This window comes from Taudactylus pleione, unplaced genomic scaffold (assembly GCF_031769625.1).
Source record: "Taudactylus pleione unplaced genomic scaffold, aTauple2 ptg000689l, whole genome shotgun sequence".
NCBI classification, from domain to species: domain Eukaryota; kingdom Metazoa; phylum Chordata; class Amphibia; order Anura; family Myobatrachidae; genus Taudactylus; species Taudactylus pleione.
The window spans coordinates 88761-106879 of record NW_028285091.1 but is presented as its reverse complement, the minus strand read 5'-3'; the positions used below and the strand labels follow the sequence as shown (position 1 = coordinate 106879).

Sequence of the window (18119 nt, the reverse complement as noted above, 5' to 3'; positions counted from 1 at the left end):
ATACCACATATGTAGTGCTCACTCTAGGTGTAGGCTGCTGATCAGTACACCATATACGTAGTGCTCACTCTAGGTGTAGGGTGCTGATCAGTATACCACATACATAGTGCTCACTCTAGGCGTAGGGTGCTGATCAGTATACCACATACATAGTGCTCACTCTAGGTGTAGGGTGCTGATCAGTATACCACATACGTAGTGCTCACTCTAGGTGTAGGGTGCTGATCAGTGCATACACCACATACGTAGTGCTCACTCTAGGTGTAGGGTGCTGATCAGTATACCACATACGTAGTGCTCACTCTAGGTGTAGGCTGCTGATCAGTATACCACATACGTAGTGCTCACTCTAGGCGTAGGGTGCTGATCAGTATACCACAAACGTAGTGCTCACTCTAGGTGTAGGGTGCTGATCAGTATACCACATACATAGTGCTCACTCTAGGCGTAGGGTGCTGATCAGTATACCACATACATAGTGCTCACTCTAGGTGTAGGGTGCTGATCAGTATACCACATACGTAGTGCTCACTCTAGGTGTAGGGTGCTGATCAGTGCATACACCACATACGTAGTGCTCACTCTAGGTGTAGGGTGCTGATCAGTATACCACATACATAGTGCTCACTCTAGGTGTAGGCTGCTGATCAGTATACCACATACGTAGTGCTCACTCTAGGCGTAGGGTGCTGATCAGTATACCACAAACGTAGTGCTCACTCTAGGTGTAGGGTGCTGATCAGTGCATACACCACATACGTAGTGCTCACTCTAGGTGTAGGGTGCTGATCAGTATACCATATACGTAGTGCTCACTCTAGGTGTAGGGTGCTGATCAGTATACCACATACGTAGTAATCGCTCTAGGTGTAGGGTGCTGATCAGTATATCATATACGTAGTGCACTGCTCAATCTTGGTATAGGGCGCTGATCAGTATACCACATACATAGTGCTCGCTCTAGGTGTAGGTTGCTGATCAGTATACCATATAAGTAGTACTCACTCTAGGTGTAAGGTGCTGATCAGTATACCATATACGTAGTGCACTGCTCACTCTAGGTGTAGGGTGCTAAAGAGTACATACACCAGGAAGGAGGAAGGGGTACAGACATGGGGAGAGGGAGGAGAGAGTACACAGGAGTGCAGAAGGGGTAGGAGTGGAGAGTATACAGGAGAGCAGAAGGGGTATAGGCATGGGGTGAGGGAACAAGGGGCACCGGGGTGGGAGTGGAGAGTATACAGGACAGCAGAAGGGGTACAGACACAGGGAGAGGGAACAGGGGTCACAGGGGAGAGTACAGAGGAGGGCAGAAGGGGTACAGATGGCACAGGGGTGGGAGGGCAGAGTACACAGGAGAGCAGAAGGCGTACAAACGGGATGCAGTTAGGAAGCCGATGGTCGCAATGCCGACAGCCGGCTTCCCGACTGTCAAATCCCAGCAAGGTACTAATGACAGGCGTTGAAATTCCGACGCTCCCGGGCGGGTTTAGGGCTAGGCACCCCCTCGGGTGGGTTAGGTTTAGGCTAGGGGAAGGGGCAGGTTAGGCACCCCCAAGGGGGGTTTAGGGTTAGGCACCCCCCCCAAGGAGACTTAGGTTTAGGTTGCTGGGAAGGGGAGGTTACGTACCCCTAAAGGAGGGTTAGGGGGGGGGAGGGGTTAGGTTAGTTAAAACTTACCTTTAGAGTTGTCGGGCTCTTCACTGGTGCCGGTATTCCGATCCCGTACAGACATGGGGTGAGGGTAACTGTGGGCACATGGGTGGAACGGAAGAGTACACAGGAGAGCAGAAGGGTACAGACATGGGGAGAGGGGAACAGGGGGCACAGGGATGGGAGAGTACACAGGGGGGCAGAATGGATACAGATATGGTGAGAGGGGAACAAGTGATAGTACAATATATTAAATATGTTTGAAGAAGCAACTGCTATAATAAACATGTGCTACCTGTATAATAACAATACACCACAGCCTGCTACATCAGTATTATAACAACATGACACCAGGAGCTGATTCCTTATATCCTAAAAACAAGTGTCTGTCCCACCTGTATTATAATAACAAGACACAAATGTTTGCACCACTAATAATAACAGGGAACAAAAGACTGCTCCCTTGTATAACAATAACATTAGGACACCAGGGTCTGCTTCTCCCGTGTTATGATAAATATAAATTACCCGCTGTCAGATACAGCGCTACCGCCGCAGCGGTGATAGGCAGAAGAGTCACGGTTACAGCTAGATGATAGATCCCCTTCCGTAGATTGATGTCACTCGGAGTCGCAGGATGTCGCCGTATGGAGTGGAACCAGGATCCGTACCCTTGTGAGAGTAGATATATCCCCTTCCGTTTCTGTACCCTGACGTACACTTGTTGCAAGGGCAGCATTGCAGCGGAGAAGTCAGGTGGAACGCACAGCCCGGAAGGCAGGTGGAACGCACAACCCGGAAAGCAGGTGGAACGCACAGCCCGGAAGTCGGTGGTGTGTCAAAAAACATTTTCCGAGCGTGAGGAAGCAGAATCCGTGACTGGGAGTGTTCGGTAAGTCTGTGCGTAGCTATATACAGAGACATAATGAGGCACTTACAGCTCCAGATAGAGCAGATACATGGGTGATGCGCTGTAATGTCATCATTATCCGGCTGTGAGGCGGCCCCATGCAGCGTGAAGTAGGGGTGATGGAGTGTATTCACTGTCCCTGTACACTCAGCTGGTCATGTTGCCATTGTCTCTAATTGACAGAGTAGGTGTTCTCTCTGTGCCCAAGCTTGTGTAATGTCCCATTTTACCAGGGCCCAGGTTCAAATTTAATCAGAATGGCAAGCAATGTGTTTCCCCTTTTAACAGACACAAAGAGGAGGGTACAATGCAATTTTATTGTAACCAAGTTATGGGGTCTATTTACTAAGCAGTGTTAGGCGACAGAGTGAAAAGTGATAAGGTGCCAGCCAATCCACTCCCAACTGTCATTTTTCAAACACAGCCTGTGAGATGGCAGTTAGGAGCTGATTGTCTGGCAACTTATCACTTTTCACTCTGTCTCCTAACACTTCTTAGTAAATAGACCCCAAAGTCACATACAATTATTATTATTATCATTTATTTATATGGCGCCACAAGTGTTCCGCAGCGCCTTACAAAGTAGATAAACAAATTGTAGAGAAGTGACTTACAGAACAATACACTACAGGACATGGATAATAAATATTGCTACATTAGTGACCATAACACCCAGATAAGCAACAGAGCATAAGCAACCAAGTGTTAGGTGCCCTAGTGGTGAGTAAGAAGTAAATGACACTAAAGTAAGGAGAAGCACAAGAGGGTAGCTGGCCCTGCTCGTGAGAGCTTACATTCTAAAAAGGTGGGGGAAGACAAACTGGTTTGACACAGATGGGGTAGATGGGGAGGAAGGAGCATGTAGCAGGGAGATAGAATGATAGCTGGAAGGCTTTGATGAAGTAGTGGGTCTTGAGAGCCCGTTTGAAGGATTGCAAAGAGGTGGAGAGTCTGATGGGGAGTGCGAGAGAGTTCCAGAGGTGGAGAGCAGCTCGGGCAAAATCTTGGAGGCGGGAGTGGGAGGAAGTAATCAGCTGGCATGAAAGGCGGCGTGCATTAGTTGAACGAAGAGAGCGGAGAGGAGAGTGAAGGGATATGAGATCAGAGATGTATATGGGAGAGGATTGGGTGAGGGCTTTGTGAGCGAGCATGAGAACCTTAAATTGGGTTCTAAAAGGGAAGGGGAGCAAGTGGAGGGCTTGTAGGAGAGGGGAGGCAGATGTAGAGCGTTTGGAGAGGAAGATAAGCCATGCAGCAGCATTAAGGATAGATTGGAAAGGAGAGACATGGGATTTGAGGTGGCCAGATAGGAGGAAGTTACAGTAGTCCAATCTGGAGATGACTAGTGAGTGTATGAGTGTTTTAGTAGCATCCTGGGTGAGATAGGGTCTGATCTTAGAAATATTTTTGAGATGGAAACGACAGGACTGTGAAAGGTTCTGGATATGTGGTTTGAGGGAGAGGGATGAGTCCAGGATAACTCCAAGACAGCGCACCTTGGGACTAGATGAGATAGTTATTCCATCAATTGATAAAGAAATAGTGGGAAGTGAGGTTATGTGGGAGGGTGGGAAGACGATCAGCTCTGTCTTAGACATATTAAGTTTAAGAAATCGCTGGGACATACAGGAAGAGATAGCAGAGAGACAGTTGGAGATACGAGTCAGAAAAGAGGGGGAGAGATCAGGGGAGAAAAGGTAGATTTGAGTATCATCAGCATAGAGATGATAATGGAGGTCAAAAGAGCTGATGAGTTCACCTAGAGAGGAAGTATAGAGGGAGAATAGAAGAGGACAAAGAACAGAACCTTGGGGAACACCTACTGTAAGAGGCTGTGGGGGGGAAGAGGAGTCAAGAAAGGAAACTGAGAAAGATCGGTCAGAGAGGTAGGACGACAGCCAGGAGAGGGCAGTTTCATGTAGAGTGAAGGATATGCAGCAGGAGAGGGTGGTCCACAGTGTCAAAAGCAGCAGAGTGATCAAGGAGAATGAGAAGAAAGTAGTGGCCTTGGGATTTGGCAGCAAGGAGGTCATTGCTGACTTTCGTGAGGGCAGTTTCAGTGGATTGGAGAGAACGAAAGCCAGACTGAAAAGGGTCAAGGAGGGAGTGGGAGGAAAGAAAAGTGGTAAGGCGGTTGTAGACAATCTGCTCAAGGAGTTTGGAGGCAAAGGGGAGGAAAGAGATGGGTCGGTAGTTAGAAAGAATGTTAGGATCAAGGGTAGATTTTTTAAGAATGGGGGAGACAAGGGCATGCTTGAATGCAGAAGAAACAGTGCCTGATGAGAGGGAGAGGTTGAGGTGGGCAAGATGGGAGCAGAGAGAGAGAGGAAGCGGAGGAGGCGGGAGGGGATAGGATCAAGGTGGAAGGGGGGAGGACCGGATGAGGGCCATGACTTCCTCCCCAGATACAGAGGAGAAGGATGTTAGAGTTGGTAAAGTTGATGGGGAGGGGTGATCTGGGAAAAGAGGTGGAGAGCTGGGGGACTGGTTACGCAGGGTACACACTGACAGATACATTGGCCGATCAATTGATTGGCCAATATATCTGCTGCACCTCGGCCAGTGTGTACCCGCGATATATCGGTGAACGTCGTCATTCACCGACATCGCATTGGCTGTGCTGCACAGCCGATGGACAGATATGTCTGTAGACATATCTGTCCATCGGCAGGTGTGTACGACCGCCCATACACAGCGGCAGCCGCAAGGAGGTGGGCTGGACACGCCCCCGACACACCCACTGGCCGCCGGGACCCGAGGGCACAAGCAGCTGATGGCCGTTCAGTGTGTATGAACAACCATCATCTGCAGATATATCTGTCAGGTGTGTAACCACCTTTAGAATCTAAATTCTTACACTTATCTGACTCTCAAACTGTAGGCAACTGTCACAATTTCAACTGTATTAAGGATTTGCAACAGAAATTTCAAACGATATCAGTTAGTTACAATAGAAGTCAAGAAATCATTTACAGGTTAAGGGATCTAGTTACTAAGCAGTGTTAGGAGACAGAGTGAAAAGTGATAAGAAAGTGATTAGGTGCCAGCCAATCAGTTCCCAACTGTCATTTTTCAAACACAGCCTGTGAGATGGCAGTTAGGAGCGGATTGGCTGGCACCTTATCACTTTTCACTCTGTCGCCTAACACTGCTTAGTAAATAGACCCCTAAGCCTCTTTCAAGCAAACATGTGCAACCCCAGCTGGCAAGAAACAAACAAACCAATCATATGTGATGCTACTACAATCTAAAGCCAGGAAAAGTCTGGTGTGACAAGCTGAGGGAGGAACAATATAGTGACGAGGAATTATATTGCAGTCTCCGTGTGGAAACAGTTCTGAAAAATGTATGTGCAGTTGCATTAATAAAGTGGCTTAGAGTCTATGTAGCAAATAGCGTAGTGAAGCAAAGCACAGAAAAATCAAGCAGCTGTCTCTACGTTGGCACAGTGCAGGTAAGTACAATTGCAATAACAAAGCGGTTGAGAGTCTCTGTAGCAAATAGCGTAGTGAAGCACAACACAGAAAAATCATGCAGCAGTCTAACCGTAAACCTACTCACAGTGCCCTAAACAGCTTTCCGCTAGCTGAGGTCACAGGGTTAAACAAACATAAATTCATCAGCATTTTGGTAAAACGCCAGCAGACATGAATACACATTGCATTACAGAACCAACATTGACAATGTTTAACAGCAGAAATATACAATGCCTTGAGAGAAGTCAGTATTCAATGAAACATCAGCAAGAATATATATACATTACATTAAAGAAACCAGCAATTACCATTTACATCATGCAATGACCAAATCTCACATCCCCTCCCAGCATGAGCTGGAGGTTCACTAGGAAAGTTCATTATAAGACTACAATTAAACTAATGGGTGACAGAAAGGGGTGACATATCCCTATTTTCTTTGCCAAATGAGCTGACCAGACCAGAGCTACTCCGAACTAAGCTAAGTGAACCACTCACAAAAATACAAGACTACCAGCTAATAAACAGTGATACCCCAAATAACTCTGGTCCCAGGGTAAGAATAAGAAACTCCCCCCCCCCCCCCCCCAGTAAGGGCACCTGACTGAAAACAGGGGGCTTAGCTAAAGGGAAAGTGCAGGACAGGGCCCTATAAAGGCTGACAAGGAATCTGTAGGACTCTCACCCCACGCTGTGGCTGTTCAGCCTCCTCCGAAATCCAGTGGAGCTCCAGGATGCTAGACACCGCACCAGAGCTTCAAGCTTCTCCATATGGCAAAGCAGGTGGTAATAAAACAACTCCAGGAGAGCAAAGCAGGTAAATCTCAGCTGCGGTCTCCAGACAGACACTCCTTGACGGAGACAGATCCTCCTCCTAGTTGTCCTCACGGTCCGGGCGGCACATGCTTCTAGGTGCGCCCTCAGCAGCGGTGGCTCCGGGTCCCTCTCTGCAGCACCAGAGCATCGTCCGGGAGTTCCTTCCCTCCGATTGGGGTCCTCACAGGGGTCTTCTCCCCAGCCCAGACGTTGTCCTTTGTGGATCTGGTCAGCAGAGGGCATTTCCAGGCTGGGGTCTTCCTCACAGCGGGGTCCTCAGATGGGTCCTTGCAGACTCTCTTCAGGGGCTGTCCCTATATTTTGCCTGCAGCATATCTTCCGTCTCCAAGCGGGTAGCAGCCTTCTCCTCAGTGGGGACCCGTAGTCAGGCACTTCTCTTAGCGGGCATCGGCAGCAGTCTCTTCCGGATGGCCTTTGGAGCAGTTCCCATCCTCAGCAGGGGCAGCCTCAGCTCTTCCTAATGGGGACGGTAGGAGTCCTCCCGGGTCTTTGCACCAGCTACACTCCAGCTGGGTTCCTTACACTGTGGCAGCTACTTTGATTGATGTCCCCAGTCCAGTCCTGCAGACTCCACGTCTGCCGACACCTCAGGCAGCCGCTCTCCTCTTCAGCTGTTGGCCTTTCTACTTCAGGGTCCATAGGGTATCCACAGGATATCTTGGGGGGGTATAGGTGTGACGTCAGTCGCAGGGCACCAAAGAGTTAAGCTTTCAGCCTCCCAGGATGCACTAGGTCCCCCTCCTATACCCCGCCCCCGGGCCAAGGCACCTCAGTTTAGTTTGGTGCCCGGCCGGAGTCGGGTGCACCTGTTGGAGTGGGGGCTAGAAGAGCCCCTGAAGCTTTTTCTTCATGCAGCTGTGGCTGCATATCTGGATGAACAGCATGGACAGTCAGTCCTGACGTCCATGCTGTCTTCCCTACACCCCGCCGGTACCAGAACGCCGGTACTGATCCGGGGATGCTGGTGGGCGTCTGGGGTCACAGCTAGCGGTGACCCCAGATGCTCCGGACCATGGCCGGATTCAAGGGGGACAGAGGTAAGCAGCGGGGTCCCGCGGTGGGTCCCCGCTGATCACATGGTCCTAAGTCCCCAGGCAGGGGGCTCCCTGGGGACTGGCTGCAGCGTGGAGCCAGGCGACCAACCTGCGCTTCCACTACCCCCTGGGACAGCGGACCGCAGCAGAGCGGTAGCGCTGCGGCGTCCCAGGGGTTAAATGCATGCCAGGGGAGCGCGCCTTCCCTGTCTCACAGCCGGCGCCTCCCCCGCTGCACACAGCCCTCTCTGCACTGTGCTGACTGGTCCTGTGTCAGCGCTCCTCCCCCAGGCCAGCTTCTCTCTGCTCCTCGGCGGCCATCTTCTCTGCAACGCATGGTGAACGCTGCTGGAAGTCTGGAAGGAAGCATCGTGGTCTGGGTCCCCCCGCATACCTCTCCTCCGCTGTGGCTCAGGTCTGTGTATGCAGCGCTGTGTCCTACCAGGCCCTGTGTCTGTGTAGTTGAGTGATCAGCGCTGTTAGTGCAGGAATTGTTATTTCTCTGCATTGTATGTGACTGTGCTAGCGCTGCCTGTAACTATTCTTCTCTAAACTGTCAGCTTTATTACTGTCCCTGTTCTTTCTGCTAAAGCCCTTGCGGTGCGGTGCTGCAGGGTGGTCTCTCGCCTATTTAATACTTAATTGGTGAGAGAGGTCACATACGTGGTGCCATCATGTCTGAAAGTGATTTTCCCCTCCGGCTACAGTGTACCACGTGCAAAGTACCGTTAGCGGAGGGGGAGGGTAGCGCGGAGGGCCTTTGCCGGCAGTGTTGTCCATGGCGCGGCCTATTACGGTTACAGCACCGGTACAGGAGCCGCCCTGGGCTTGTTTCGCTCAGGCGTTAACAGCTTTAGTGGGCCAGTTAGCTCCGCAGCCCGCGTTTACTCCGATGGGTTTGTCCCAGCAGTCTGTGGTGTCGTCACCCAGGCAGGGGTTCCCACGACAATTGGTGGTACCACACAGTCTCCCTATTTCCCCGCTCCCGGGTTCTCAGGAGCCAGCGTGGGTTAACTCCCTGACGAGTTCTTTACAGCACTTGTCGGATGTGTTGCAAGGGGAGTCTGTGATGCGGCCTCATAAAAGGCCGGTGGCGTCTCTGTCCGCTCCTTATGAGGATGACGAAGGGACGTCTGATGATGGGGAGATTCTGGATCCTTACGATCAGGAACCTTTCCATACTAAGGACGCTGATGCTAAGTCCAAAGTATATATTCCTGGACTTATTCGGGCGGTCCGCACAGCCTTGGTGATTGAGGACGAAGTTCCCCCAGCGGCTAAATCTAAGTATGCCTTTTTCAAAGATGTGAAGGGCGATGCCACAGTCTTTCCTCTTTCGGATCAGTTGGTGGACCATTTAGAGGAGGCGTGGAAACAACCTGGCAAAAGATACCAGCCGCAGAGACGCCTGGCGGTGGCTTATCCGTTCGCGGATAATTATTTTGCTAAGTGTGAATCCCCTCCACAGGTGGATTCTCACGTGACCCGTCTTGTCCGTAGTGCCACATTGCCGATGCCATCCATGTCCTCCCTTAAGGATGCTACGGACCGCAAGGTAGAAATCTGCCTGAAGTCCGCTTATTCCCTTGCAGGGGGGGCAGCACGGCCGGCTATGGCCATTTGCTGGGTTGCCAGAGCGATGGAGCGCTGGGCGGATTCATTAGAGGCTTCTTTTGAATCCGACTGTCCGGCCGAACAAGCGGAGTTGATTGGCAATCTCCGTGATTCGGCCACCTACATCAACGAGGCGGCTCTAGACATTAGTACTCTGGTGTCTAGAATTTCTTCAGCAGCGGTAGCTGCTCGTCGCACCTTGTGGCTGCGATCCTGGAAGGCGGACGCAGATCCAAGAAAGGTCTGGAAGCGTTGCCGTTTACCGGAGAAGTTCTCTTCGGTCCGGATCTGGATAAGATTGTGGCCACGCTGGCGGCAGCCAAATCTGCTTGTCTCCCGTCGGCCGCTGCTCCTTCTGGTTCTGGACCATCGTCCTTTCGGTCATCTAGGGCCCAGGGCAGGCCCAAACCACAGTCGTTTCCTCGACAGGCTGGCCCTAAGAAATCGGTCAAGCCCCGGAAACAGGCATGGAGTACCAGACGTCCGGCCCCCAAGCCAGATGACAAGCCTGCGGCCTGACGGTCCGGGTCTCCCCTTGGGGGATCCCAGGGTGGGAGGCCGCCTGCTGCAGTTCTCCCGGTGTTGGTCGTTCACTACGACAGACACTTGGGTTCTGGAGGTGGTCTCTCACGGGTACGCCCTCTCCTTCCGGCACAGACCCCCGGCTCGATTCTTCACCACGGGTCTACCATCAGACCGGAACAAGGCTACGGAGCTGCGGAAGGTATTGCACACTATGCTCCAGGCTGGAGTTATAGTGCCTGTTCCATTCTCCCAGAGGGGCCAGGGTTTCTATTCAAATCTATTTTTGGTACAGAAACCCAATGGGTCATATCGTCCGATTCTCAACCTCAAAGCACTCAACAAGTCTTTGCGGGTCCCGAAGTTTCGGATGGAGACCCTACGGTCCATCATTCTGGCGCTGGAACCTTGGGACTACATGGTGTCATTGGACATACAGGACGCTATGGCGGTCATGGCGGCTTCTCTGCGGCTGCAAGGAGTCCGCATGTTGCCGTACTTGGACGACCTGTTATTGGTGGCAGGATCTCCAGAGCTCCTGTTACACCACTTGGACCTGACCATTGCACTGCTGCAACGGCACGGCTGACTAATTAACTGGCAGAAGTCCACTCTAATCCCGTCTCTGAGGATTCTGCATCTGGGAGCCTTATTGGACTCGGGACAGCAAAGGATCTTCGTGACGGAGGACAAGATCTCTGCTTTACAGTCAAGGGTGCGCAGTTGTCTGCACAGCCGCCGGGTGTCCTTACACTCGGCGATGAGCTTACTGGGCTCCATGGTGTCGGTGTTCGACATGGTGGAATACGCCCAGTTTCACTCTAGACCTCTGCAGCACCTGATCCTGTCCAAGTGGAACGGGCTGCCTCAGTCTCTGAAGTTCCAGACGATTGTGCTCACCCCGGAGGTTCGCCTGTCCCTTGCGTGGTGGTTAAAGATGACCCACCTCAACAAGGGACGTCCGTTCTGGGTTCCAAATTGGGTCCTGTTGACAACGGACGCCAGTCTTCGGGGCTGGGGAGCAGTTTCGGGTCCACACTTGTTTCAGGGCAGGTGGACACCGACAGAAGCGGAGCTTCCAATAAATATCTTGGAACTCCGTGCGGTCTTCAATGCTCTCCTGCAGGCACAGCGGTTTCTCCAGGGTCACCCGGTGCAGGTCCAGTCGGACAATGCTACCACCGTGGCCTACATAAACAGGCAAGGAGGAACTCGCAGTCGGGCGGCTCTCGTAGAGGTCTCTCGGATCCTGGTTTGGGCGGAGCGCAATCTTCCGGCCATATCAGCGGTCTTCATCCCGGGAGTGCTAAATTGGGAGGCGGACTTTCTAAGTCGCCAGGACGTTCATCCAGGGGAATGGTCCCTGCACCCGGACGTTTTTCAACTACTGGTGGACAGGTGGGGTCTTCCAGAAATCGACCTCATGGCGTCCCGGCACAACAACAAGTTGCCGGTGTACGGGTCTCGCACAAGAGACGAAGGGGCGTCTCTGGTGGATGCTCTGTCCGTCCGGTGGACGTCCAGGTTCGCATACCTGTTCCCTCCGGTCTCCCTTCTTCCACGGGTAATCCGGAAATTCAAACAGGAAGGAGGGACGCTCCTGTTGATAGCTCCCGCGTGGCCCAGACGGCACTGGTTCTCAGACCTTCAGGGTCTGTCCGTGGACAGTCCTCTGCGGTTGCCGCTACGACCGGACCTTCGGTCTCAGGGTCCTTGTCTTCACCCGGACCTGACTCGGCTGTCTTTGGCGGCGTGGCTGTTGAGACGGCCATGCTGAGGTCCTGGGGGTTTGCCAGCTCTGTGGTGCGTACCATGTTACGAGCTCGGAAACCGTCTTCCGCGAGGATATACCATCGCGTGTGGCATACGTTCTTCCAGTGGTGTCGACCGAGAGGTTATGCACCGCGGGAGTTTCGTCTGTCTCGGATTCTCGCCTTCCTGCTAGCGGGACTAGATCATGGGCTTCGCCTTGCTTCTTTGAAGGTACAGGTTTCGTCCCTATCTGTCTGGTTTCACCGTAGGATTGCTACAATCCCGGATGTGCGCACCTTTATGCAAGGTGTTCTCCATATTCAGCCGCCCTTTGTTCCACCTGTGGCGCCTTGGGATTTGGCTGTGGTCCTGAGGGCTCTCCAAGGACCGCCGTTTGAACCACTGGGCTCAGTGGATATTAAATGGCTAACAGCTAAGACTGTTTTCCTTCTGGCCGTTGCTTCAGCCAGACGTGTTTCTGAGTTAGGGGCTCTTTCTTGTAGACCCCCTTTCTTGGTTTTTCATGGGAACAGGGCAGTGCTCCGCACTCGGCCCGAGTTTCTTTCCAAAGTTGTTTCCCAGTTTCAGGTTAACGAGGAAATAGTTGTTCCGGCCTTTAACTCACCGGGTCTGTCCGTGGGTGAGGCCTCTTTGGATGTTGTGCGGGCCTTAAGGACTTATGTGGACCGCACTTCTTTGTTTAGGAAGTCGGACGCTTTGTTGTCCTCTATGGCTTCTGTAAAAAGGGTTGGCCTGCTTCAAAGCAAACTTTGGCAGCCTGGATCCGTATGGCTATTTCTGAAGCTTATCTTCATGAAGGCCTACCGGTCCCTCCTTCTCTGAAGGCTCATTCCACTAGGTCTGTGGGTCCTTCGTGGGCAGCTCGACGTGGTGCCTCGGCAGTTCAGATCTGCAAGGCTGCTACGTGGTCTTCTGTCCATACCTTCGTGAGGTATTACAGGTTTGACACCTTCGCCTCTCAGGATGCTTCCTTCGGGCGGCGGATTCTCCTTTCTGCACAGGAGCGTCCCCACCCTTAAAGGATACTGCTTTGGGACATCCCCAAGGTATCCTGTGGATACCCTATGGACCCTGAAGTAGAAAATATGAGATATGGTAAGAACTTACCCTTGTTATCTCTATTTCTACGAAGTCCATAGGGTTCCACAGGACTCCCGCCCTGTCGCACCTGTGCTGCAGATGGGCTTTGCTCTGGTCACCGGTTTTCCGTCTCCCTCTGGTGAGAATGTGATTCTTGTATGTGTCCAGATCTTTGTTCTCTCTCTTCCTTCTCCTCCTCCGGCCTATGGCTTGGTAACTAACTGAGGTGCCTTGGCCCGGGGGCGGGGTATAGGAGGGGGACCTAGTGCATCCTGGGAGGCTGAAAGCTTAACTCTTTGGTGCCCTGCGACTGACGTCACACCTATACCCCCCCAAGGTATCCTGTGGAACCCTATGGACTTCGTAGAAATAGAGATAACAAGGGTAAGTTCTTACCATATCTCATATTTTTTATCACCGAGGCCGGCTGCCTGCCCCAGCCTCTTGTCTCTTGAATGGCTGCAGTCCCCTGGTCAAACCAGACCCTATTGGGGTTCTGCCCCACAACAAAAGCCACCAATCACCAGGGGACCCAAGTTCACAGGGTTTTTTGTGTTGCTGTCCGCAGTGTCCAGTCTGCCTATCCCACGCCGACTCAGTACAGCTGGGCTGGAGGGGATCATACTAAGTTCAAAGCCTTCACTATAACAAGGCATATAATAATAAAAAAATTAAAAAAAAATCTATTGGGGCTGCAGTATATCTAAGTGAGCTCCCAACTAACTAAGGGGTGACCCCATAACTTTGGGGGTATCACCCTTGCCTGGGGAGATAGGCCAGCCTTTACCACATATTGGTGCCTGGAAGTTTTATTTTTTGCGGGGAGATGGGTACTTTGCTCCAGGGACTGACCTATCCCTCTCTCCGATAGTGGGCTTTCCAGGTGGGAAGCAGTCTCCCTGCTACCGCTGCTTTATCATCAATCATTTCCTCTGGCCCAGTTGACAAGGTGCCATAATGATGCCCGATAACTATCTTTACATTTCTGGGTTTCTCAGTGAAGTTAGTTATGAGCATAATATAAGTTTTCATTAACGGACTCTCTGTAGACTTGCATAAAGATTTTGAAATGCTAAAGTGCGCCCTGCCCTTATGACGGTGCCCCGCTGAAACAACCAGCTGCTACTGTCCCCAACCCGTGCCCTACAATGTCCTGCTGGGGGGAAAGTTACGGTGAAACAGTCACCGTCGGGCATGCGCATCTTTTTAATCTTCAGGGAGAGCTTTGGGACTGCCCAGCATCTCCGTGAGTGCTGGGCACGCCCCCCCAAGTGACAAAGAGCAGATGCGTCTTAAGGACATGCCCCCTTTTTCACGCGCACTGGTGCCCGTTTTCATGCCAGACAACCTGCCGCCTTCCGGCCCTGTCATTAGCACTGAGCCACAGATTTTGAGAAGTTACTGCATTATCTTGCATGTCAGGAGTGTACAATTGTATGTATGTGGCCATATTATGGGCCTGATTCAGACCCGCTCGCGAGCGGGTCGATGGTGTCGCGTGCGCAAGCCCCGGAGCGAGAGAGAAAATCTCTCGCTTCGTGGCTCACTACAAAAGAGGCGGCTGTCGATGTTGATTGACAGCTCGCCCCGTTTTGTAGGCGTGGCGCGGGGGTGGCTTCACAAGCGGAGGCGTACCCAAGCGAACGCCTGCCGTTTGTGGGCGGCCCTACTGACATCACCAGTGATGTCAGTGAGAGAGCTTCCGGCTCTATTAGAGCCAGAAGCTCTCTGGGGCTTTCGGCCACGAGACCCTACCACAAGGGTCTCGTCGCAAGCTCGATGGTCGCGATGGTCTTGACCATCGCGACCATCATCCTGGCCGCTTGCAATAACTGTGGGTAGTCACCCACAGCTATGCGAGCGGCCAGAAGGCCGCACAAAAAAAGAAAAGCGCTCAGATTCAGAGTGAGCGCTCTTTCAGAGCGTCCGTCTCTGAATCAGGGCCTATGTGTGGCCATTAGCTTATGTGACATTCTCTATAGAGACCATTATATTACAGTCTTTACAGCATCAGGCTCCTTTTTAGCTGTTACATGGACCATTTTCTTGCATGGCGGCATGTGTAACCTTTTCACACTGTACTTTATATTTACTCAGAATAGATCCCATGTACACAGCTCTATGCCCAAACTATACACAACATTTTGTAGTGACCTTAGAAAGTTTCCTTCTTGGGTCTTTAGGTTTATCCTACCCATGATCCTCCACCTCACTAACTGATACATGAGAGAGACAATGACCAGAAGATTCTGGAACTCACCATTCAGCTGCTGACTGGAGTGGTGACTGCTGGGAATGGGACATTATATAGTAACACCAGGGACTGTATATTGGTGATGAATGCATCATTGTGTGCGTCAGGTTCCTATAAGGTGTCAGGATGTCATTGTCTATCCATGCAGGAGGGGGAGTATTTAGAGGAACACAAGGATCTGTATAAGAACGTGATGATGGAGAATCACCAGACCCTCATATTACTGGGTAAGAGGAGACTTTTATTTATTGCAAAAGAAGGAGCAACCTAGATCCCCACAACATATGATTATAACAAATGTACTCAGTCTATATGTTTCACCTACAGATGGATCCAGTACCAGAGATTCTCCAGAGAGATGTCCCTGTCCTCTTTATTCACAGGATGGTACAGAGGACAATCTCAGGACTCCACAAGAGGATAAGGTAGATGGGATTTAGGGTCTCACCAAAGTGATGTTATATGATCTGCAGAGAAGCTTTGTGGGTTTTATACTCTGATATTCTTGTTTATTTTAATTAATTTCATAAGACTTTATTACATTGTTATTGTTATTGTTTTGTGGGTTATTTAGGTTGAAGCTTTGGCTGTTATTAAGGTAGAAGTTATAGAGGGAGAAGAAGAGACGTATGTGACTGATAATAAGGCAGAAGATATAAAGAGAGAAGAGACACATGTGACTGATATTAAGGCAGAATATATAGAGGGAGAAGAAGAGACATATGCGACTGATATAAAGGCAGAAGATACAGAGGGAGAAGAAGAGACTTATGTGACTGATATAAAGGCAGAAGATATAGAGGGAGAAGAAGAGATGTATGTGACTGATATAAAGGCAGAAGATACAAAGGAAGAAGAAGAGATGTATATGTTTGATAAAAAGGCAGAAAATACAGAGGCAGAAGAAGAGACGTATGTGAGGGGTGATCAGCAGTGTAAAGAAGAGGAAATCCCAACAGCTATTAGCGCAGGTGAGTAATAATCACGTATTACAGAAAATAGTCACATATTCTCCTTATTCAGTCACCACAATTGACTTACTCTACATCTTGCTCTGTCAGTACAGACTAATGATGAAACCAAACTTGCCAAGTGGGGGAGTCATGAACCATGAGACCCTATTATACTCCTGCTCTCCCCCTCACATCATGTCACTGTGTGTTACCAGCAAAGAGATCTGACCAGTCTCTTCCCCACACTCTCTGGTGTATCTCATACATCAGGAGCCATCAGCCCCTATTATACTCCTGCTCTCCCCCTCACATCATGTCACTGTGTGTTACCAGCCCAGAGATCTGACCAGTCTCCTCCTCACACTCTCTGGTGTATCTCATACATTAGGAGCTATCAGCCCCTATTACACTCTTGCTCTCCTCCTCACATCATGTCACTGTGTTACCAGCTCAGAGATCTGACCATTCTCCTCCCCATACTCTCTGGTGTATCTCATACATCAGGAGCCATCAGCCCCTATTATACTCCTGCTCTCCCTCTCAAATCATATCACTGTGTGTTACCAACCCAGAGATCTGACCAGTCTCCTCCCCACACTCTCTGATGTATCTCATACATCAGGAGCCATCAGTCTCTATTATATTCCTTTGGGAGTGCAGTTTTTAGAAGTGGAGATGTTGCCCATAGCAACCAATCAGATTCTAGCTATTAGAAGGTGCTAGATGAATGTTTAGTAGATTCTGATTGGTTGCCATGAGCAACATCTTCACTTCTAAAAACCCACATGTGGTATACTGATTAGCACCCTACACCTAGAGTGAGCACTACGTATGTGGTGTATGCACTGATCAACACCCTACACCTAGAGTGAGCACTACGTATTTGGTATACTGATCAGCACCCTACACCTAGAGTGAGCACTACGTATTTGGTATACTGATCAGCACCCTACATCAAGAGTGAGCACTACGTATTTGGTATACTGATCAACACCCTACACCTAGAGTGAGCACTACGTATGTGGTGTATGCACTGATCAGCAACCTACACCGAGGGGTAAATTTACTAAAGTGAGAGTTTTTAGAAGTGAGTTTTAGAAGAGATGTTGCCCATAGCAACCAATCAGATTCTAGCTATTATCTTCTAGAAGGTGCTAGTTAAATGTTAAGTAGATTCTGATTGGTTGCTATGAGCAACATCTTCACTTCTAAAACCCCACACTTTAGTAAATATGCTGCTCTCTTCTTCACTTCATGTCACTGTGTGTTACCAGCCCAGAGATCTGACTAGTAGGAATTGGGCATAAGGAAGGGAATAGCACATCACTACACCTAGCTCAGGGAAAGTGGTGAGAGACATGCCTATGTGTCCACCTGGGGTACTTGTGAAGATAAATGGACAGGACATGCTGGTAACCAGGACACCAGTGTGTGTGTATTAGGGCATTGTCTTGTTAGATAGTGTCATTGGCTACTGAGGCATCCTGTCCTGTGACACTGGCTGGGCAATGTGACTGGTTGGGAAATATTTCTTGCCACATTCCGTATTATGTGTGAATTTGTCCAATGTGGTTGTACAATCTGCTTGTCACTGTGGCTGGGTTTGTGCAATGAGCCTGATAAGTGGTTGTGGTATCTTCCAAGCCAGTGTTTTATCTGTTCAGCAACAGTAATTTCTTCTTCCTCCATAGGGGGCACAGGTTATGCTGGGTATAGGTTGGGGAGCTGGAGTCTGGGCACATGGTTAAACTTGATGAACACAGCCCAGGCTCCCCCTCCACCTATACCCCCTGCCCCTGGGTCCGCTCCCCCTGTGGGTGTTCCTTTAGCAGTTCTTTACGCAGTCAGGGTTTAGCGCAGGTGTCAGAATCTTTCAAACATTTGCTGGACAGGGAGCGTAGACCCTCTAAAAGGGACAGCTCTACACCCCTGTCTGATATAGATTCAGACTCTGAGGTTTTCTCAGACCATGAGGAAAACGTATCGGTAGCCTCTGATGTTGAATCCTATTCT

The 18119-nt window shown here is 50.4% G+C and overlaps 2 protein-coding genes across 4 annotated transcripts in view; one reads left to right on the top strand and one right to left on the bottom strand.

The window, feature by feature from the left end:
* The window catches only part of LOC148477777 (uncharacterized), a 41948-nt gene extending 39529 nt beyond the window's left edge, over window positions 1-2419 (bottom strand). For 2 of the 3 annotated variants that reach the window (XM_088456166.1, XM_088456167.1), the window contains exon 1: window positions 2182-2407. In XM_088456166.1, coding sequence (XP_088312292.1) covers window positions 2182-2392 — 211 coding nt within the window. In that variant the 5' untranslated portion in view covers window positions 2393-2407. Of the gene's footprint in view, window positions 1-2181 lie in introns of all 3 variants that reach the window. The other variant, XM_088456165.1, reaches the window with a different exon arrangement.
* Window positions 2420-2618: 199 nt separating this feature from the next.
* The window catches only part of LOC148477775 (uncharacterized), an 82940-nt gene continuing 67439 nt past the window's right edge, over window positions 2619-18119 (top strand). The window contains exons 1-4 of the mRNA XM_088456163.1: window positions 2619-2747; window positions 15302-15380; window positions 15481-15578; window positions 15728-16124. Coding sequence (XP_088312289.1) covers window positions 2721-2747; window positions 15302-15380; window positions 15481-15578; window positions 15728-16124 — 601 coding nt within the window. The 5' untranslated portion in view covers window positions 2619-2720. The remainder of the gene's footprint in view (window positions 2748-15301; window positions 15381-15480; window positions 15579-15727; window positions 16125-18119) is intronic.